General features: G+C 31.3%; 1 protein-coding gene across 1 annotated transcript; it reads right to left on the bottom strand.

The window, feature by feature from the left end:
- Positions 1 to 1381: 1381 nt before the first annotated feature.
- Positions 1382 to 21656, bottom strand: LOC134696096 (interaptin-like). Its single transcript, XM_063557688.1, has 12 exons — positions 20850 to 21656; positions 18814 to 18885; positions 17493 to 17630; positions 16077 to 16214; positions 15370 to 15507; positions 14658 to 14732; positions 12068 to 12187; positions 10572 to 10709; positions 9447 to 9479; positions 8658 to 8774; positions 7618 to 7651; positions 1382 to 2184 (listed from the first exon to the last, which is right to left on the bottom strand). The coding sequence occupies exons 1-12, from the start codon at positions 21350 to 21352 to the stop codon at positions 2176 to 2178; spliced, it is 1515 nt and encodes a 504-aa protein (XP_063413758.1). The 5' UTR covers positions 21353 to 21656; the 3' UTR covers positions 1382 to 2175.
- Positions 21657 to 23885: the final 2229 nt, after the last annotated feature.

Here is a 23885-nt window from a genome sequence, read left to right as displayed (position 1 = left end):
TGAAATTGATAGTCATTTACGCATATCAATTAAACAAACAATGTTAATTTGAATACAGTAAATATTTATAGAAAAAACACTAGGTATTGTCACTGTTGAGTAGTCAGCTGTAAGAATATGACATGACGTTTGAAGTGCATGTTTAGTAGTTGACCTTTGTTGATGTGTTCCATTCTCGTTTTTTATATAGATCCGTTTGTTTTTCCGTTTGGATGGGTTTTTTCCACTAGTATTTTTTGGGGCTTTTATAGCTTGCTGTTCGGTGTGGGCAAAGGCTCTGTGTTGAAGTACGTACTTTGACCTATACTGGTTTACTTTTATACATAGTGACTTGGATGTGGAGTTGTCTCATTGGCACTCATATCACACCTTCTTATATCTATATAAAATATTTTTTTCGATGTAATGTTCAAACGTATTTTGTTGTTGTTTTACGTAAACGGGAATATTTATATCGCTTCCTAAACCATACAAAATTCAATATTCTATTATGAATATTAGTATGCTTCTTCCGCTTTGTAAACAACATTGTGTTAAAATTCTCGATATATCTATACTTAGTGCAAACTCAGAGATATACATAATTATGGCTGTTATTGTATACTTCCGATGTAAATCCAAAATGTATTATTGTAAACTATTTCCAAACCCCTTGCCGATTTTATTGTTTTAACATTGCAATCAAAAATAGAAAAATAACTTTTATCCTCATTTGGATTCATAATAAAAAGAATAAATGCACTAGAGTTCGGAGAAATTATCAACATCGAAAGAAAATAAAATTCATGACAGTCTATTAATGTTTTTGGCGCATTTAAGTAATTTCAAAACATGACGTCATACAATGAAAACGCTAGAGTTGCATATATATTGTATTTAAATTAATTTTCTATGTAGGTTTCGTTATATTTTCTATTCTGTTGCATTATTCGCATATTTACAGTAAGTCAACATGGCGGCTCCGTAGTTACGGAATGCCAACATTGGACGTTAGCTCGCTAGGAAAAAAATATGTAAATTAAAAATGACAAATGTTGGGTTTGAGAATTGAAAGAATCATTTTTTTTTCTAGCGGTTATTCAAAAAATAATCTATACAAGCTACAGATTTATTTGAATGGTTGAGCTTTATCTACTAGGGAGCAAAAAAAGGAACAGCCACACACAGAGCATACTAGCCCTCACTTCAGTTTTTAATGATCGTATTTGTCCTATTATAAGCCATCGATTTGTAATAAATTTTAGCACTAACGCATGGGATAAATTTCGAATATCACAATCCATGCCATGTGCAAATTTCCAACACATCTATGGCTTCCATGAATTATTTCTAAAGTATAATTCACTATCATTTATGATAAAACAATTACGATATCCAAATATAAAATTCCAAACACTCAAAAGGATCAAGAAAAAATAAGGGCATAAACAATTTGAAAATTATAGTCTGATCAAAAGAAAATTTGCAAAAGTAAAATGTATGTACCAAAAAAATAAATAAAGATGTTGTTTGATTTCATATCAGACATTTTTTTTTAAAACAGACAAAACAACAATAGAAGTTACCAAATACAATTCATCGTACAGCCGTCAATAATGAACAAAAGACATATCAAATAGAGAAGGTTCAAAATGGCACATGTAAAACAACTCAACCTCACGGCCTGATTCGTATACAAATTTATATGATATACAACAACAAATGACAACAATTGAAATGACAGGCTACTGGCTTGAGACAGGCACATATATAGTCTGTGAGAGAAAAAAACTAGTCTGAGTATGTTAAACCCTCTCCTAATTTTTGACAGTTGTATCACAGAACAACATATAAATAAACTATAAAAATCAGTTAAAAAGGGCTTTACTTTGATACAACCCACAATTTTGCACAACAGTGATCAGGGAGATACATTTTTCAAAGGAAAGTAATCACTTTAGCAGTAACGGATTCAAATGCGTATAAAATGTTCGATGTCAAAATAAAAACATATATAGACATATCTATTAACGACAATACAGAGCAAGAAGAATTAGGCTAAAGTTTTTTAAGTTACAATAACATATGCTTCACAGTTTCTTTAAAAAAAATCGAATACAAAAGTTCTACGCAAAACAGTGAATTAAGGCAACACGTCGATTATTCGTTTTTTTCCTCTTCCATCAAGCAGCAGCATTACTTTTTCTAAAAAAAAAAAAGAGAAGAAGTACGCTTCAATCTTTTATTTAATAATAACAATCCGGTACTAATCAGAGGTACACTTACTTGTTAAGATTTATGTTAACAGTATTGTATAACAGTGTAACTCAAAACTTTGATCCTTTTTATGTTGTTGTTTTGTTTTATCGATACACGTAACTTTTGTTTTAATCAACCCTTTCGTTTATATTAACACATCAATCTAAATGATAAATTATTTTTCTATTACAACTATCATATATGGAAAAAAATGCTTTGTTAGTTGACCGTCATTCGATTGGCATATTCAGATAAATGACCTAAAAACTACTAATAACAACAATCAAGAATTGACATCAGCTCAGAAAAAAATCTAATATTGACCATAGAAACCTTAAATGGTCACCATTGTCTATGCTAGTACAATTATTTATTAGTAACCATGCTTGATAACTTGAAATACCATTGTATGATTAAAAGGATTTTAAGTGAAATAAATGTAGAATATGTCCCTTTGGTACAGATTAAGGCGCCGCTTCCAAAAAAAGTTAAAAAAAGGCATAATTCGCTGCTAGTAGGAATGATGCCACCATAATTCGAGCTTGACCTGTTTTATGGTAAAATATAATTGTATTTATGTTTCATAACATTTGGATGAATCAAATAAAAGTTGGCGAAGGAAAACCAATTTTGGGACGTATGTACAGACGGACAGAAAACAGTTTTCACTGCAGCAGGAGGTTTTGTTTTATGGTTCTAAAAGGGACATTTTAATAGACAGGTGTCTAAATAATATACCTATCTCTTCCTCGTCCCTGGTGGACGGGACATTTTAATAGACAGGTGTCTAAAAATATACCTATCTCTTCCTCGTTCCTGGTGGATAGATTTTAAATAGATGAATAAAAAACATAATGAGGTTGTTAAATTTGATTTATTCTTTTTTATACTTCTTTGATAGATTTTTTTTTGTTTTTATAGTGATAAAATTGATAACACAATGTTGACTGCTTTGCCCCTTTTTATATTTATACGTATTGTGTGTTTTCTTCACTCATTGTTGTCAATATAATGAGTTTGATGCGACTGTCGTAACAGTGAGATGTTTAGCTAGCTATAGAACCAGGATCAATCCACCATTTTCTACAAAAGTAGATGCCTTGCCAGTACCAAGTCAGGAATATAATAGTTGTTGTCCATTATAAGTTTGATGTATTTGTGCTTTAATTGTTGCATTTTGCGCGCCTGGCGTATATACTTAATTTAGTCCTAGTATCTATGATGAGTTTATTTATTAGGGATTCTCCTTTTAAAATTTTCTCCGAGTTAAGTTTTTTTGTGTTCGTACTCTTTCTAGTCTGAACGATGTTAAAATTTGACAATAAACCTGCAATCATCATAAGAAAATCCAAAATTACTTCTGTGTTTTGAGATACCAACCATTTTCCTCTAATTTCTAGTAGAAAACGAATGTCCCACTTGTTTTATCATTTTCTATGTTTATTGGACCATGAATTTAGGGTAAAAACTCCAACTGGTCATTAAGATCATATCATAGGGAACATGTGTTATAAGTTTCAAGTTGATTGGAATTTAACTTCATCCAAAACTACCTTGACCAAAAACTTAAACCTGAAACTTGAAGTATCATTTTCTATGTTCAGTGGACCGTGAAGGTGGGGTCAAAACTCTAATTTGGAATAAAAATTAGCACACTCCGAAACAGTGGTGACCTTGTTTCGCTAAACTATCATTTTACAAGATTTTTTGCAAGATTCTTGGGTATAATTATATTAAACGTATATAAAAAGAATTCAGACATCAGCATTAATCAGTAGTAATTAGCATTTTTTTTCAATTAGCTGTGATCCTAACAAGTCTTTCGTCTTGTGTTATAACAAATAGTTACATACACAACGGTAAAAGACGATTCCCAAGCTGATAATACAAACTTAAAAAATATATTGACTATATTCGATATTACAAAACAAAAGTGTTATATAGAAGCCTCAAATGTTACCTGAAATAAAAATACAATTAATTATTATTCTATACACCAAACAAAAGATCGAATTATAAAGACCTGGTTGATTATATAACTTTAATTAATCAGGATTTGATTGAATTAAGTGATTACGAGTGGCATTACCTTAGTTCACAATCATCAGACAATTGTTGAATAAACAAACCAATTATAGACTAATGATTTCGTTTATATATACTGTTTAAATTTGTCACAAATTCCTCCATATAGTGAATGTAGTTTATTCATATTTTATTATGGGGCCGGATCGACTTTGGGCCGGATTGACATGAAGCCGGATCGGTTTGGGGCCGGAACGACCGGATACCCATGTATAACACAAACAGCTAGGTTAATGTATTAGAAAGCCAGGAATAGAGAATGATAAAACATTTTTTGGTTCAATTTTAATTTTATATTCTTACTGTGGACAGTGGAGTGCTACCATTACTAAACCACAAATTAACAGGTTAGGAACAACCCTTCATATATATATTTCTTATATTTGAATGTAGGAACAAAAAGTCACAGGAAAAAAAGTCACGGAAAAAAAGTCACGGAAAAAAAGTCACAGGAAAAAAAGGTCACAGGAAAAAAAGTCACAATATGTATTTTGTATGAAGCAGTCACATAGTTTTCCTTTTATTTGAGTCAAAATTAGAACAAAGTCACAATTATTAAATATGTATTTTATATATTTGAACACATGTTATTTTGATTTTTCAAGATGAGAATCCTTAGATTGAGTATTAAACAACTCGTTGCCGTTAGTAATAGTTAGGTATTTACAACAATTATTGATAGGGACTGTTGATATCGTTCACTGGCTTCTTGTTGCATATTTCCCTTTTTAAAGACTTTTCACTATCTGTTTTGGTAGGAAGCCATGCCAATGAAAAACAAGGTGTGCTCATTATTAAATAAAAGGAAACAATAAGCTTTCCCTGTTTATTAAAAAGTCAGTTTTTAATAAAAAAAAAAAAAAGAAAATACTCTTTTACACTATTATCAATTGATATATATAGCATGTCAGATATAATGAAATAAAATTTAACACCGAAGATAATTAATCCGATACAAGTATATAATGACTTATTCTATGCATTCAAAAACTTTACTTATCTTTTGCATACATGCAAATAGTAAATTGTTAATGTGCATTCCAACATACTTCTGATAAATAATTATACTTAAATATATATTGTGACTTTTTTTCCTGTGACTTTTTCCCGTTTACCTTATATTTAGGGGTACATTTCAATCTTGTTGTAAAAACCCATTTTTTTACAAAAGGGCACACATCTGTTTGTTTTAAGATAAAATAGCCTTGCCAGACCTCACAAGTATCTGAACTCATCTACAATGAATGTTTCCACATTTAAGTTATGTTTTTCTTTTCAATATATTATAAATGATCACTTGCAGACTTGGCCCTTGTCTGAGCCGAGGGACAGTTACTGATTTCAGGCCTGAGTAATTCTTTCTGTTAAGTGGTATTCCAAACCCGTTTTCGGACTGGACAAATATTTAAAAGAGCCGTCAAGTTCGAAGTATAATAAAAGTTATTGTGAACAAAAATATATATTTTCACGATGTTTCATTGTTTGATTAGTTGATGACATTAGACATTTGACATTATTTTATTAAACCAATTATGGGCCCTTGTCGCGCAAGATACAAAAACATCACAATATATAAACACAATAAGTAATACACAAATAATAAATTGATAATATGAGCAATGTAGGATACATTTATGGGAAGAGGCATTGAGTGCAATGAGGTCGATTTAATATTAAAAGAATATGATATAAAGTTTATTAAATCGGAAACAAACAAAAATGTCAAAATAAAACCAGGAATATAATTCTGCAGTAGTTCTCCTCATGACCAGTGCACAGCAGTGAGGGATTTTTACATCACAACAATGCAAAGGTCATCAAGGGGAGATCTTTCAGAACTAGCTGCAGATACATTGTACTTGAGATTGCTCCAACAGTGATTCTCCTCATGATTAATGCACAGCAGCAAGGGTTGACATTTAATGATGGAATTAATATATTCACTGGGCAACGCATGGAATATTATACTCTTTCCAAACCCAACAGGCAGATTGCCTATAATGTTATTTCCCTGGAGAATGTATTCTATGGAGGAAATTTTGTCATGTTTCAGTGTCAATTGTGGATACAGCTGACGCTGTACGTTCCGTATCGTCTCTGTAACATCAAGTTGGATTTGACAAGGGTCAAATAATTATACATACACAAAAATATATATCCAGTTTAAAATATCATTTTCTAAAAATTACTGGTAGCTTATATTGTAGTCATTAAAATCTGTATTTTATTATTGATATAGTATAAAATTCCATACATATAAAAAAACAAATGGACATTTTAAAAACATTTCAAGAATGTAGACAAAAACCTACGATAGCGTTAGGAGTTGGAGGCAGTGGTTAAAGTGAACGTAGCGTAGTAAAGGGGAAGTAACCGCTGTTTCGGAGATTGCAAAATTAGAAAGATTTTATTATAGGGCACATGTGTACAAAGTTTTAAGTTGATTAGGCTTCAACTTCATCAAAAACTACCTCGACCAAAAACTTAATCTGAAATGGAACAAACAGACAGACGGACGTACGAACGGACGTACAAACGAGAAAAAATAATGTCCCTCTACTATCGTAGGTGGGGTATGAAAAAGCACCAGTTTATGAAAAGCTCATAAAAAAAGGGACGACTTGTTGAATTTTCTAAAAACCTTGTGCCTCAAACTGAAAGTATTATGGTTTATATTGTACAAGATGATCTCGCATCAGCATCATTCTGCTTCAAGGCAAATCATGTTTCATATTTCTTCATACGTTTAATCTGTGTGCAATTTTGATGGGTATAATAATTCTCGAATTCTTATAATCAAAAATATGTTTTGTAGCAAGTTTGATGCAAAGATGTATCCAATTGAGTATTGTCGTTTTCTTGTATTCAATAATTCAATCCTTGCAGATACTATTGTTTCTGCTGAAAGTGATCTAACTAGGGTCAATTGTTCATATTCTTTGAAATAACCTCTATATTAAGTAGTTTTCTGTTTGAAATAGAATTTTGTGTCAATATTTATTACATCAGTAACTGATGACATCTACCACTAACTGTGAAGTAATTTCTATTTATTTGAGTGATACTAATTTATTCACTCTGTTCTTTATGTGGTACAAAATTGTTCTAATATAAGCAGTGCGAACTTCCGCACTAGATTCGCATTCCGACAATAAATGTCTCTTCAGTGATTGTTCAAAATATTTTAAAAATCTAAAACACTTATAAAACATTAAAAGAGTTAGCCAGCCCGACAAAAGTTCCTTTTACTGTCAATTAGGTATATCCTCATAAATTGGATAAAAAATTACTTACTCGTCCTTGTTGCTTGTGTTTTTCTTTTTCTAATCTAAAACACGAATAGTTTATATTATGATAAAATACTAATGCAATAAATATCATTAAAAAGAAAGCACCTTACTCCCATAAGGATAAAAGTAATGGAAATATTTAAATCATTGAACCAAGTATATTCTATTGTTAAAGAATTCCAAATAACATACTTTAAAAAAAAAAGTCTTATATTAATTATTCGATTTATTTTTTCATAAGGGAATTTAATCAAATTAGGGATTGTTGTAAAACAAACAATTAATGAAAGAGATATTTCAAACCTATACCAAATGAAAAACGTTGTTTCATATTCACCGTTTCTGAGTCGAATGAATTCGGGGTAATAATTCCAAAAGTGCACACTTTTTGTTCACTTCAGTGTTTCTGTTGTTTCGTTGTCAAAATGTACTATGATGAATTGTTTATTTGCGTAATTCTCTGTCCTGAATGTTCTTGTATTTGTACAATATTCCTTTCATCTAATGGTGTCATTTTAGTGTTGTATCTAACTTTGCCATACACGTCCTAGGTTTGGATAGCCACAAAACCAGGTTCAAACCACCATTTGTTAAAACCAAGTCAGGAAAATGTCCATTGTTATATTATAGTTCATTTTAGTGTTTTCTGTTGTGTTGTTGTTCTCCTTTTATATTTGATATGGTTCCCTCAGTTTAAGTTTGTAACACGGATTTTGTTTTTTCTCAAGCGATTTAGGAATTTCGAACAGCGGCATACTACTGTTACGTTTATTTAGCAAAATCGTTGTAAACATTATAAGTCATACACATTTTAGTTTTTTTTATTAATAATGAAGTCGTTATTTCAGTTTTGGTTCCTTTATATGTTTTGGAGGTTAGTTTGATGTCTATTTTAACAGAACTAGTACACACTTTTATTAAGGGGACCAGCTGAGGAGCACCTTTGTTGGTGATTTCCAGTTGCTATCTGCCTTTTGATTGGAGTGTTGCCTCTTTGACACATTCGCCATTTCAATTCTCAATTATAACTAAATGATAACTTACTGTGAATTTAAATCATTTACAATGTACTGTAAAGACTCTTTCTCAGCTTCCAATCTCTTGAACTGTCTTTCTTTCTTTTCTAAAATTTCTTTGGAATGTATTTCGGAAAGTTTTACCCTGAAGCAAATACAGTCTCTAGTTTAAAATGTTAATCCTAATCCGATATAGATTTGCATCAGATCAGTAATCGGGGATTTGGTACTGACATAACATATCATTATTAAGTTTTTGGTTCGTGTTGCTTAGTTTTTTAGATTTGAAAGACGTGTTTTGTGTACTCTCGTTCGTCTGTTTGTCTTTTTCTTTTTAGCCCTGGCGTACTCGGTTTATTCAAGATAGTGTTCTAAACAAAAGTTTAATTGTGCTTAATGTCCTCTTTATGTAGAGTAAAAATCACTGTTATGAATGCGAAATATATAGGCAACACGACAGGGACACAAGAGAAGTAAGATTTGCTTCCCTTTCCGGAGCACCTAATAGCATCCAGTTTTGAAGGGGTTTGTGTTGACCAGTCTTTTGTTTTGTATGTTGTTTTGTTTAATACTTTTATTTGTTTGTGTATTTCTTCTTTCATCCATGGCATGGTCAGTTCATTTTTGACTTATGCGCTTGAGTGGGCCTTTGGTGTCATCGTCTCTCTTTTAAAAACTCCAACTAACATGCATTATAGTTAACCTAATATTATATGTTAAGCAGATTTCTACTGTTAATAAAAATATATAGAATTGATGAGTAGTTTAATTCCTTCTGAAAAGTGTAAAATAACATTAGGAAAATAATCATACATACCACTCTTTTGACTTAAGTTTCTCTTTTTCTAGTCTGAAAAGCAGAATGAAAAGAGAAATGAAAGATACATATGACTTTATATTTTTTTTTAAAACACGCCATAAATTTGGAATATTTATTTTGAAACATTTTTTTTCAAAATGATATATCAATCTAATATCATTCTAAATGAAAATAATTGTTGGTTTTTAAATAATACAGAACAATAAATACATTGTACAACGTACCATAGTCTTTTAGTTATTCCGAATTAAATCATAATCAAAATGGAGAGTTTGTTTGAAAAATTAATAGGGTTAGTTTTGTTACTATGTTTTTGAAATTTCTTTGATCAGAAGTATATATACCGGAAATAAATATGAAATTGATTTTGTAGTTTTGTTATTTCTAATTGTCATTATTGTGATAATTTATTTCTGCATTATGTTAACAAAAATGGTTATAAATGAATGTTTCCACAATAAGTTTATGTTTAAGGTAATACGGTTTATGAAAAGACAAAATTTTAGATGCTTAACTCAAATCTTAGCAATTATTTTATTTGATTTTAATATAACTTTCGGAGATTGCCAGCGAAACAATTATTTAACAGACTTACCTTAAATTTAATGGTATGTTCTTGAACCCAGTTTTTGTAACTAACTGATACATTTCATGTGTTTTGCAATATAAGATAACATTAGCGGGATTTTCTCGCTGCGTTGAGGACCCGTTGGTAGCATTAGCTAGAGGTATAGTTGGAGGGTTGACATCTCACACGACATGGTAATGCCTGTCCCAAGTCAGGGGCCTCTGTCCTTTGTTTGTCTTGTAGAATATTTAATTTCAAGTTCATTTATATATTTCGGATTTTAGTATGACGTCCATTTCACTGAACTAGTACACATTTTTTGGGAGGCCAGCTGAGGAACACCTCCGCGTGCTGGATGTTTTCGATGCGTTGAAGACCCATTGGTGACCTTCGGCTGTTATCTGCTCTTTGGTCAGGTTGCTGTCTCTTTAACATATTCCCTATTTCCATTCTCAATTTTAAATATCAAAATAGTACATGTAATATCATGGAAGAATATATAATATACATCTTTGTTTTCTTTTAGTGCTTAACAGGTCAAAACTGTTGCTTACTGGCTTTTTATATCATTTAACAAATCTTGCAAAGACCGTTTTTCTGCCTTCATCACTATATGAGTGTCTTGCAATCTCTTTATTTCTTTTCCATTTTCTTCTAAAATTTGTTTGAATTGTTTTTCAGAAAGCTTAAATCTGAAACAAAACATCCTCTTATTACAAAATATAAGCATATTTGCATAAATAAAGGCAACGGTAGTATATCGCTGTTCAAAAGTAATAAATCGAATACGAGAAATTAAATCCGGGTAACACACGGAATAATTGATAACAAGCGCAATATTCTATACTAAGTACAGGGAATTTTAAGAAAAATGGTGGTTGAACCTGGTTTTATGGCTCCCGCTTATATAGCAAAATTATAGAAAACCGTTAAAATGAAAACACTACGTGAAAGGGATACAGTACACACGAGCGAAAGAAAACTCAGCACAGAGAAACACATGAATGAATAATATGATAGTACATTACAACATGTAAGCCGCCAAATATCACCGGACATCTTGAATTAATTAACGACAGCAAAGAAAATCACAAAAAGTGACGTATTTTGGAGGGTAAATATTTTTAATGTTAATTTGAAATTTCTACAATTATATGAAACGAGATAAAAAAAAATCACAGTTACTTTCAGAATACATGCAATTCTAGAAATAATTGTCATAATTATGGTGGTCAAAAAAGGATATTCAAAATTAATGTTATGACGACGTCATAATAAGTTAAACACAATGTTTTATCCTCGATTTTTTTAATTAAGTAAAAAAACAAAATATAAGGCATATGTGAAATGTACCGAAAATACAAAAACCAAACTACACACGATATGATGTAACCTTACAGACAAAAACGAAACTTCATAAATAGTGCATAACAGCTAGTTCATCATCTCAGTGTTTCAGTTCTTAGAGGATTGATAATATGCCTTCCAATGGATATTTTATCGTGTGTTTTTCTATGTTGTGATGTTATGCTATTGATTCAGAAAAAGGGAAAGGTTTGGTACCATTTAAACGTTTAATCCCGCTGCAAATGTTTGCACCTGTCCTAAGTCAGGAATCTGATGTACAGTAGTTGTCGTTTTTTTATGTAATTTATACGTGTTTTTCGTTTCTCGTTTTTTAAATAGATTAGACCGTTGGTTTTTCCGTTTGGGTGGTTTTACACTAGTAATTTTGGGGCCCTTTATAGCTTGTTGTTCGGTGTGCAAAATTACGATAGACAGAAACATGACCAGAGGTTGAAAAAAAAGAACATACATTAAAGCAGCACTCCATAAAACATTCCAGACATGAACCATACATACAGTAATTCCTACTTAAATTAAAAACTACTCGATTTCGCAAATTTTAGTAAACGTATAACAAATATATTACTGTGTATTTTAAATGGACATAACTGTTTTCACTTAGTAAGTAAAATATCTAAATGTTTGCTTACTTGTTTTGCTATCATGTATATTATGCACGTGACATATCTAAAACGGTACTTACTTGTTGTCGCTTTTATTTAACAGATCTTGTAAAGATTGTTTTTCTGCTTCTAATAAGTTTTGATTGTCTTCTAATCTGTTTCTCTCTTTTTCTTTGGATTCTGTTTCAGAAATCTTAAATCTAAAAATAAATGATACTTTGTGTCTTAAGTGTGTTCGCTTGCCATGTTTTGGGATATTTGTCCGAATTTCGGAATTTTAGGGTTTTATCCATTTGAATGCCTTAACAATTTTTGCCCATTGACCCTCATTTTTCGTTTTATAAATCTTTTACATGAATAATTATAAGTCATCTGTAAAAGTCTTATAAATAAAGGCAACATTTTTTCTATGGTCGGGTTGTTGTCTCTTTGACACCTTCCCCATTTCCATTCTCAATTTTAACAGTAGTATACCGCTGTTCAAAACTCATAAATCCATGGACAAAAAACAAAATCGGGGTAGCAAACTAAAATTGGGGGAAACGCATTAAATATAAGAGGAGAACAACGACACAACATTAAAATGTAACACACACAGAAACGGACTAAGCATTAGACAAAATGAGAATAACAAATATAACTTCAAAACCAAATACATGAATTTGGGATAAATAAGTACCATGACACGTCTTATAGTAATTTGAATTCACACTAAAAAATAAGAGAAAACAAACGACACAACGGAAACACAACGTTAAAATGTAACACACACAGAAACGAACTATAATATAACAATGTCCATATTTCTGACTTGGTACAGGACATTTTTAAAGGAAAAAATGGTGGGTTGAACCTGGTTTTGTGGCATGCCAAACCTCCCTCTGTGATGGTCATGTGAAATATAACATTAAAATGACAACACAACATTACAGGACTACAATATAAATAAATAGGAGAACATAATTGACAAAGAAACACACGAATAATAGCAAACAAAAGGCAACAAGTTTAAAATTTGAATACGCCAGAAGTGCATTTTGTCCACATAAGACTTACTAGTGACGCCCATATACAAAAGTTTGAAAGCCGAAACAAGTATAAAGTTGAACAGAATCGAGGACCAAAAGTTCAAAAAAGATGTGCCAAAAACGGCCAGGGTTATAAAATCTTTGTTATTTTTTTTTTTTTTTTTTTGAGAACAGAAATAAAGGCATTGTATACCGATGTTCAAAACTCATAAATCGATAGAAAAAAACCCAAATCCGGGTAACAAACCAAAACCGAGGAAAACTTCTCAATGATAAAGCTTTGAAAAATTAAGAGAGAACATTTTCCCGCCAAAATTTCAATGGCTTATATCTCAAAAAATAAGCACATTGACCTATATATTTATTTTTTTGGCTTTTATGGTTCCTTTTATTAATCCTCTATCAATATATACTTGTGTGATGTATTTTGAAACTGAGTAGCAAACCTCCTTAAGTCATTTGGGTAGTTCTTGTTTCGAATTTGTGGTAAGTTGGGGAAAGCTTTGTGTCATCTGATGAGTATAGCCTGTTGCCACATATTTGTATAGTTTTATGTTATGTTGCTCTGTTACATCAATGTCCACATTTAAGCAAGGTGAAATATGTCCTTTGGACTTTCAGTTGACTCATACTAGGTAACATTGATAGGTATTATATTCAATGACTATGTATGTTAGATAAATAACTTAAAAACATGAGGAAAAAATCAAATTTGATCACAATTTTCAATCTATGTAGCTTAAATTCTAGCATACATAGTGATCAGGCTTTTATGGGACTAGTTAAGCTAATTTTTTTTGTTACGTGACTTTGACATCTTCAAATTGATATGGCAAATGTATTTTTAATGGCAGCAAATCTACACCAGGGGTAAAAATTAAACTAAGACAAATTTACAAACACAGCAATAGCTCAGCACAAAATACAACACTAAAGATATTAGCAACTGAAACCATAGTTTACTCTTGTTCTAAATTTGATGACCAAAATATCAAATCCTCTTTAAAAATATGGAAAAACAGCATGTGAACCAATTCTGTTATAAATTTAAGAATAATATGTTTATGTAAATTGTCATGGAATCTTAGTTAAAACTGTACATGAGTTGTAGATTACACAAAATACACATGTAGATACCACATTGGGTAATAATTTTTTTTAAAAACTACTAATTTCCCAATTATGAAAATAGGAACAATAGTTATCAAAGGTACAAGGATTATAATTCAATACGAGAGACATGCGTGTCGTCTACATAAGAATCATCAGTGACGCTCAGATTAAAATAGTTATAAAGCCAAACAAGTACAAACCTGAGGAGCATTGAGGACCTAAAATTTCAAAAACTTGTACCAAGTTATAATCCTGTTACCTGTGATAACTATTGTCTACGGTAAACTTATAAAACCATTTAATGATTAAATGATAGCAATGGCACAATTGCACATTTTGAGCGATTTGTATGTAAAGTTTCATAAATCTAGGATAAAACGTTATTGACTCTGAATATTGGAGTAAATGTACTATAATTATTATGAAATATATTTGGTTTTAGACACAGATTGCCTATCGTTGCTTTCTGGCTTTTTGTATCATTTAGTAGAAATTGTACAGACTTTTTTCTGCTTTCATCACTACATGCCTGTCTTCCAATCTCTTAAGTTCTATTTCTTTTTCTTCTAAAACGTCTTTGTATTGGTTTCTAGAAAGCTTTATCCTAAAAGAAAACAGCAAACTATTTTACGTCGATACATGTATCATCTTTTTCATCAGCTTAGTAATCAGTGCTTCGGTATTGATATACATTGTATTACTTGATCCCATACCGTTCTTAATTTTCAATTAATGAGTTAAGATATAATTAAGAAACCCCTTTTCAAAATCGACATAAGCGGGATTTGGCTATTATTCTTAAGGGATTTTGTGTTTGGTAAAAGAAGGCAACAGTAAATTACAAATGTAAAAAAAAACTCATTATACGATCAAAAGTCAATCTGACAAACTCTCACTTAAAATTGAATCTTATTGATTCTGACTATTTGATTAAATATTATATTATAAAAGTTTGGGGTATATGCCATATATATGTTATATCATTTATATGGTCATAATTATTAATTAACTGTTCACAAAACATTGCAGTTTTGAAATACTAAGGCTTTTCTACCTCAAGAATGGATTACCATAGTTGTTTTTGGCAACAGTTTTCGGAAATGTTGGTTCTCAATGCTGTTCAGCTACTAACAAAAAAGAAATGCCCGTCTGACGCAAATACAAAATATTAATCCTAGTGTCTATGACAAGTTTATTTATTGGTTATCACTTCACCTTTAATATTTTTAAAGGTTGCATACCTGCTTTGTATATCACTCAGTTGATCTTGTAAAGACTCTTTTTCCACTTTTATCACTTTATTAGTGTCTTCCAATCTCTTTATTTCTTTGTCTTTTCTTTCTAAAACGTCTTCGGATTGTTTTTCAGAAAGCCTTAACCTGTAAAACAACCTCTTATTGCAAACTGAGTATAATTGTATATAGGCTGAGAAATCAGCGCTTCGATACTGACATACATGACCACATTGGTTAAGCAAGAAATCAATAAGAACATCTACTGCAAATTGAACTTAGAAAATTTATTTTAAGACTTTTTTTAGCGTGAAAATACAAATACTCCAACATTTCTTTACAAAAATATTATTATCTATAACGTATTCCACTCTACGGAACTGGCATATTTGATACCATACCTTTCGTTATAATTGCCATGGATAAAGTAAGATATTATTATTAAGAAACCCCACTTGAAAGAGGGACGAAAGACACCAGAGGGACAGTCAAACTTAAAGTATACCTTAGAAGGTAAAAACTAGCATTGTCATAAGGCACAGATAATCACCTATGTTCATGATAAAACATACGATCAATACGAATCTAATAATTCAAACATGAATATGCTTTTCTTATTCTGATCATTTGGTTTAATGTAGTATAATGAAAGTTTTGAGGTTTACCCAATTTTTTTTTTTTTGCCTAGCATTTAAAACTTATTAACGGTTGCTTACTGTCTTTCTATATCATTTAACAGATCGTGAAGAGTCTCGTTTTCTGCTTTCGTTGCTTCATTAGTGTCCTCCAATGTCTTTAATTCTTGTTCTTTCTTTTCTAATAATTGTTTTGATTGTTGTTCGGAAAGCTTCAACCTTAAAACAAAAAGCAAGGAATGTCATTTTCAAACTATTATCATGATGTTTCAGAACATATTTGTTTCATTTTATGAAAAGTTTAATTGATCTACAAGTTTGAACTATCAGATGTCAGTCCAAAAATATTAAAGAACAAAAATCTATGCTAGTTACACTTCTATCTGGACAATAGCATTTTATAGTGCAACTCTGCTTATATGTTTGTTTTTACATATACTTTCGACTTTCGACTTTTTTCTACTTTTATTAATTTACTAATTTAAAAAAAAAAAAAAAAAACTCGGGTTCTTTTGATATACAATTGTAAGATATTCTAACATGACGTCCTTCAAACGCTTTGTGTACACACCCGTTGTAAAATATGAATATATTGCACTGGCTGTTCCGATCGTGCTCCCACGTCATGTGTTTTTTATGAGTGAAGTACCCGTCGTCATAGAATGATGACGTTATAGTTTGAGCATTTTACGGGGAAATACACGCTTTTGATACCGAAAATCATCACAACAAGGAAACGTAAACAAACGATGCTAAAATGTGGTATAAGACCATTTTTATATACATAGAAGACATATAATTAGGTTATCATTAAAATTCATCAACATCTATCTAAATATAAGTTTTGTGAATAGTTTATGCATGTCACTTATTCTGTTTGCTCCGTTCTTTAACGCCAATCTAAAAGTGCGTTTATTTATGGAAACGGCAAATAACGGCCTCCACCTAGAGCGCTTCGATCCAAAAAAATTGCCGTATTTGTCCTTTTAGAATCGAAATGATTCATGGGGGCTTGAATATATCTAGATTTTACCACGGGTTGTCCGTTAATGCCGATATTTTAACCCTCGCTATCGCTCAGGGTAAAATATTTGTCATAAAGGGCCAACCCGTGGTAAAATAACGATATATTCAAGCCCCCATGAATTATTTCTGAAATATAAAGTAGTGTATTACTGTGATGATCGGACTCTTATTTACTCTATACAACTCATCCATAGGTTGTAGTGAAATTCTAGTAATATTATTGCATGCACCATAAATAAATATATTTCATAAGGAAGCCCAGACGAGTACATCGTAATAAGAAGGACAATCACCGTAGCCAGAATTTTCTAACTACAAACATTCAATCCACAATTATAGACAAAACTAAAAAGTGATTGTTTGATTATAAAAGTTTTAAAAATAGACAGTAATATTTTACATAGTTTTTACCACTTCCTGACCCTCATTTGATATACCAGATGGCTTATATAATACAAATTGGGTACCTACTTGTTTCCCATATCACTTAAAAGATCATGTAAAGATTCTGTGTTTGTTATCAGTATTTTTGTTGTGTCTTTCAAGCTCTTCATTTCTTCGTCGATCTGTTCCAAAATCTCCTTGGATTGTTTTTCAGAAAGCTTTAACCTGAAAATAAATTGTGTTTATTTGAAAGTAATTTGATTTTGAACGAAACGCGTTTTCTGATCGGCTGACAGTGTTTTGTCTATCAGCTCATAGACAAAGTTTTGTCATGTGACAATGACATCACCAACGTTTTTTCATGATTTCCTCCGGTTTAAAATGGAATTTAGTATCAAATTTTAAGGAATGACTGTAATATGTTTTCTGTCTATTTGATATTACATCAAAAAAGTGTATGCACGCGGGTTGTTCAGTGTACATCATAATTTTTTATGTTTTTTCTTCATAGACAGAAAACATATTACAGTCATTCCTTAAGTAACTACTGTGGATACATTTTTATTCGTTGGATACCAATTTTTGTGGGTTTTGCGGCTACAGCTGATCCAAAAAATCAAATAGTAAACGAATAATATATGTGTAATAGGCTTTGTATAAAGATATTCACAAAACCACGAAATCAATTATCAACGAAAATGGAAGTTTTTAGCAAACTGCAAAAATTGTTAACCCAAAAAAAAATGAATCCAGAGTGTAGGCAAAAATCAAATGGCTTTCTTTATATGAGTTCACTTCATAAAACGTTGAATAGATTTTTGATGGTTTTCGCACATATCTTTTTGGTGATATTTAACCAGGAGGTATACTACAGTTGCCTTCATATATTTAGTAACAAGTTAATTCAAAGCCTGCTATGAATCGAAATTGCATACAACTGTATATGATTGATGAGTTATGCCTCTCATAAGACCAACAATTTAGAATTAATTCAACATTCATATCATCTTGAAATTATCACTGAACAAATATATCTTATGATTTGTTGCCTTATGCTATAGCTCATGTTATATTGCCTACAATAAAATAGTATTTTGTTTATATTGGCCAGGATAAACATATTAAGTTGATAAGTGTTAAAAAAGTGTTGTATGGGTCTTCCCAACTTGATTAGTTATTACTTCATATTGACGTAATTTATGATACTACGAAGCACTCAGTAAATTTTTAGAAAGATCAAATTGTATCTCTTTTATGTTTTGAAGAAGCTTTCAAAAACTTCTTTTTCTATTTGTGAAATACCTTAAAGACAAGGGTAGATCGATCGTTGTTCTGTCGTTAGAACATTAACTATAACAAATTTAGTTACCATTCTATCTTTAGATGATCAGTCTTAATTGTATCATACCTCTCGTTTTCTTTTATTAACCTTGGTAGTTGATCTTTGTGGAAGTGGTATGGTTTGATTTGTGCAGATTCACTGAAAGAAATAAAAATTTTAGGAATATGACATTGGTTATATATATATACATATACATAAATCATTGAAGTCTTCTCTGCTTTGTCTTGGCGAAAGATAATCCCGGACAATATTACAAACAATTACCGAAACTACTATCCGATACTTTTTTCATCGTACATCACTGCCTGGGATTTATCAACGATTTTTTTAAAATTTGGTGAGACACCAGACGGGGGCAATGTGTGGGCAAGATATGTTTACCCTCCATAGACACCCAGTTATGGGTTGTGTTTCACAGTGATGTTTTCTTTCTGTTTTCTTTTTTGTCACATCGTTTTCTCCCCACTTATAAGCAGACAACAGCCACCTGCGAACCCAAACGTGTGCTTCAGTCAAATGGTCCCTAAACAAAAATGTATACTATAGTTCAGTGATAATGGACGTCATAATTATGTAACTCCGAAATATATAAAAGAAACTTAAATTAACAATCATACAATACTAACAAAGGTTCATACACTCCTAACTTGGGACAGGCACAAAAATGCGGCGGGGATAAAAATGGTTTTTGATATCTCAACCCCCCCTCCCGATACCTGCAACAAAAATAAAAAGAAAAAAAACACACAACAAATACGCACAGTAAAACTCAGTTTAACAGAAATCTGAGTCTGATGTCAGAATGGTAACAAAAGAAATTAAACAAAATGACAATGATACATAAATGAACAAAGGAATACTAGCAGTTACTGACATGCCAGCTCCAGACTGATTGAAAGATTATATCTGCATCGTATGAATATTAAGCACAATCCCCCCGTTAGGGGTTTATTTTTGTACCCTAATAAAATATATATGGGAAGAACATAACCCGTATAATAACAACAACTGGTTTTAGAATAAATGTGTCTAAATCTATTTATAATGATTTACTTATATGACACTCTTTATCTGTTTTGGTTTTTACTTTTAAACCGAAAATTGTTCCGCAATCTAACAAAAATATTCCGAATATCCCTCATTTTCATACATAATTTGTCAACTATACAGCTGTACATGTATACATCATTAATCAAATTAATAATAATTGTAATAAAATCAATAAAACATCGTGTCGGTGAACAAATGATTAAATCAGTTATGAATGGTATTTTAAATAAATTTTGATATTGATTTAAATATTTTAGTCACGGTTGCTTAATAGAGAAGTATGACCTTATACTATTAGTCTTTCTTTCCTTTGATAATGTCTATTGGTTATTTTAAGGTGGTACCTAACACTACAGGGAGATAACTCTGTAAAATCAGCTAAACGTTTTAATTACGTTGTGTTGTTAAGGGAATATAATGCTTCTCAATGATCAAAATTGGTGTTTGTCAAATTGCTATATAACCAGTGTAATTTTTCTGACAAAACGGTTGGTTCAAAATTTTTGAAATCTTTATATTTTTGTTATAGGGTATAAGTAAATACTTTTGCAAAATTTTATGAAAATTAAACGAGCCAAATAAATTTTAGTAAAAGTGTTGGGTACCACCTTAAACCTTAAAATTTTTTCTCACTGTTGAACTTATACCGCGTGTCCCAGAAAATGACCCATAGAGTCGCTTGCAAAATAGGCAACTGTTTTTACAGTTAGTCATACAAATTCTATACATGTGCATGGTTTTTTTTAGCTTGCCATTAACCTGTATATTTTATATGATGCATTGTGGTAATCAGTTGGGTTTTTTCATTCATGTACAATTTTATTTATTTATTTATTTATGCATTTACTTTAATATTTGTTAAAGGGATCATTAAAAGTTATTATAGCCTCATAAGTAGTCTGTCGAAATCTAAGGACGATGAAGGAAGTTTTGTACGTTTTTTCTCCAACATAAAATTTCAAATTACAATGCACGTTAAAGGGGAATGGTTCCACCTCTAACCAACAAGAAGAATAAACCTTGTTTTAGAATGGAACAAATTAATATACTACCTCTTTTCGAATTGACTGGTTATGCCGTCTATGAGATCTTCTACAAATAAATTCCTGTCGAATTGTGGTGGTGGTTTGCATTCATTTGGTCCTTGATCAATATCTTCAAAATCTACAATTTTGCCAATCAAGTTTGTATATGCCGTGAGGAACGTTAATGCATGTTTTTCTTCAATTAATTTTTCAAAAGAATATTTCACCTCTGAACATCTGTTGTGAATATGTTTTCTATTGGCTAAGTCTATTTTCAGCCGTTCTTCCTCCAAATGTTTGAAACCCTCAATGTTAGTTATTTTCATGTCACTTTTCGAATTTATAACTTGGTTTACCTCTGTTATAGCAAGTTTGATCTCTTTCACAACATATTTTGCTTGATTTTCTATTTCTGGTAAATGATTGTTTTCAATTTCATTTATAATGGTTGACGATTTCGCTAATTCTTCTTTCATTTTAACAACATGTACTTCTGCTTCTTTTTTCATTAATTTCGCACGGTCTTTCATTGTCGAAAAGGTATCCCCACTATGTGTAGTTGTCACACATTCTTGGCATATCAATACTTTGCAACTTGTGCAATATAATGAAAAATCCGTATTGTGTTCCTTGCAGTTTGGTATATTTTTTAACGAAGTGAGGTCAACACATTTTAAATCCGTAACAATGTGTTTTTTGTTTGCAGCAATACAATCGTGTTTATTAGTTCTACATGGTTTACACAAAGCTTTTTTACATTCATAACAATAGTAAATAGTATTATTTTGTCCACAAAGAATACATTTTGGTTGTATCGAGACCTGTGCGTTCGTTGCCATTTTGTCAAGAATGAGGAAGTTGTTTGCATGCCGTGACATCGATATAATCACTGTATAACAGCGTGTGAATCGTACAGGCAATTTATTCTGGGTTATGTTTATTAACCACGTTTAGGTTAATACAACTCACAGTTAGTTTTAGTAGAGAAATCATGAATGTGGTTAACATATGCTTTGTGTGAATCAGAATGTTAAAAAGAGGGGGCGAAATATACCCGATGGACATTCAAACTCATAGGTCAAAAATAAACTGACATCGCCATGACTAACAAATAAAAAGACGAACATAAAAATAGCACACAAAACACAACAACATAGAAAACTAAAGGCTCTGCAACACGAACATCACCAAAATATTCAAATTAATTTTAATGTTTGTGTTTGGATGTGAAGTTTATCTGTTCAGTGTATGTTAACACGTGATTGTTTATCTGTTAATGTTATTGATTTAAGCCATTTGAATTATTTTTAATATTATATCTGTCTAAAGTTATATACTATTTCAGGTTTAGAGAGCCGTGGTGTAGTGATTAGTGCATCGGCCTACTAACACAAAGGTTCCTGGTTCGATTTCCGTTTGGGATGAAAATTTCAGAAACTCAATTTTCGGCTCTCCTTTGACACCATTTGCGAGTGTGGTCTTAAGGAAACGATGATAGTCCGTCGGTGGGGGACGATAAATGGCTGACCCGTGTTAAGAGAGAGCCATATCTCTTGCACGTAAAAAACACCCTTGAAGATTTTGAAAAAGAGTAGGCTAATGCCGCTACAAGGCAGCACTCGCACCCGCAAAGTGGAAAGGGATTAATATAAGTTGCAAAAACTTGTTTCTTAATCCACTCTAAATAAATATGTTTAAACTAAAAAAAATCAGGTTAGGGTGACGGTTTGTGCCTGTTGAAACATTTAAACCCGCTGCACCTGTTCTAAGTTAGAAACCTGTTGTTAAAAATTGTCGTTTGTTGATGTGGTTCATGAGGGTAAAAGTAGTATACCGCTGTTCAATAGTCATAAATAGATTAAGCAATAACACATCCGGATCACAAACAAAAACTGAGGAACACATTAAACAGAATCAATGAACTACTACAACAAAAAAAACGTCAACATAAACAGAAACGGACAATTTTATACTAACTGTCATATATTTCTGATTTGGTATAAGTCATTTAAGAAAAAATGGGTTAAACCTAGTTTTATGGCTAGCCAAACCTCTTGCTTATATGACAATGTTTAAAACACCGCTTAGATGATAATTTTACATGACAGGTATACATATAGATAAATGATCACTATCGACAAGGGAATATATTTATAAATAGAAAAGACTGTTTGTTTTATATTTGAATAATTGTTATCTTTTTGGGACCATAGCTTGCTTGTCGATGTAAGACAAGGCTCCGAGTTGAAGGCCATACTTGATATATGATTGTTTACTTTTTACACCGTGTGACTTGGATTGCGAGTTGTCTTATTGGCACTCATACCACGTCGTCTTATTTCGAAGTAATTCTGAAATTGGATTCGTAATCAATAGCAGTTCTCTGTTATATATACTATTTTCAAAAATACATGTTGTAAGATTAGAACACGAATATGTATGAATAAAATGTGTGTACATTAAACTAAAAAAAGATCATTAATTGATTTCATATGTGTATTTATCTGCATGAAATGTTCATTCAAAGGGGAGAAGAGAGATATATTGAAAATGACAGTATAACGGACAATATTTCTTTTGAAGGGAGAAGTGACCAGGTTCGGAATTGAATCAATTGTTATTAATTAATAAGATTTTGCAGTCCTTTTAATTGAAATTTGTTTTGATTTACTGATATCCAAGCCAAGAAGTAACATATTTGTTTTTGTGGCGAGATATATTGAATATTCGGCTTTTGATAAATTATGTTCTTGAAAGTGTTCCAATTTCTCTACAAAAACAGTTTGGGAATATAATCATGTTTCTGTCATAAAATGTTTTTAGACCACTATAGCTCATTCTTATTCCTTGTATTACATAGATATAGGAAGATGTGGTGTAAGTGCCAATGAGACAACTCTCCATCCAAATAACAATTTAAAAAGTAAACCATTATAGGTTAAAGTACAGCCTTCAACACGGAGCCTTGGCTCACACCGAACAACAAGCTATAAAGGGCCCCAAAATTACTAGTGTAAAACCATTCAAACGGGAAAACCAACGGTCTAATCTATATATACAAAA

This window comes from Mytilus trossulus, chromosome 14 (assembly GCF_036588685.1).
Source record: "Mytilus trossulus isolate FHL-02 chromosome 14, PNRI_Mtr1.1.1.hap1, whole genome shotgun sequence".
Classification (NCBI taxonomy): Eukaryota; Metazoa; Mollusca; class Bivalvia; order Mytilida; family Mytilidae; genus Mytilus; species Mytilus trossulus.
The sequence above is the reverse complement of the archived record's forward strand: the minus strand, read 5'-3'. Positions and strand labels throughout refer to the sequence as shown.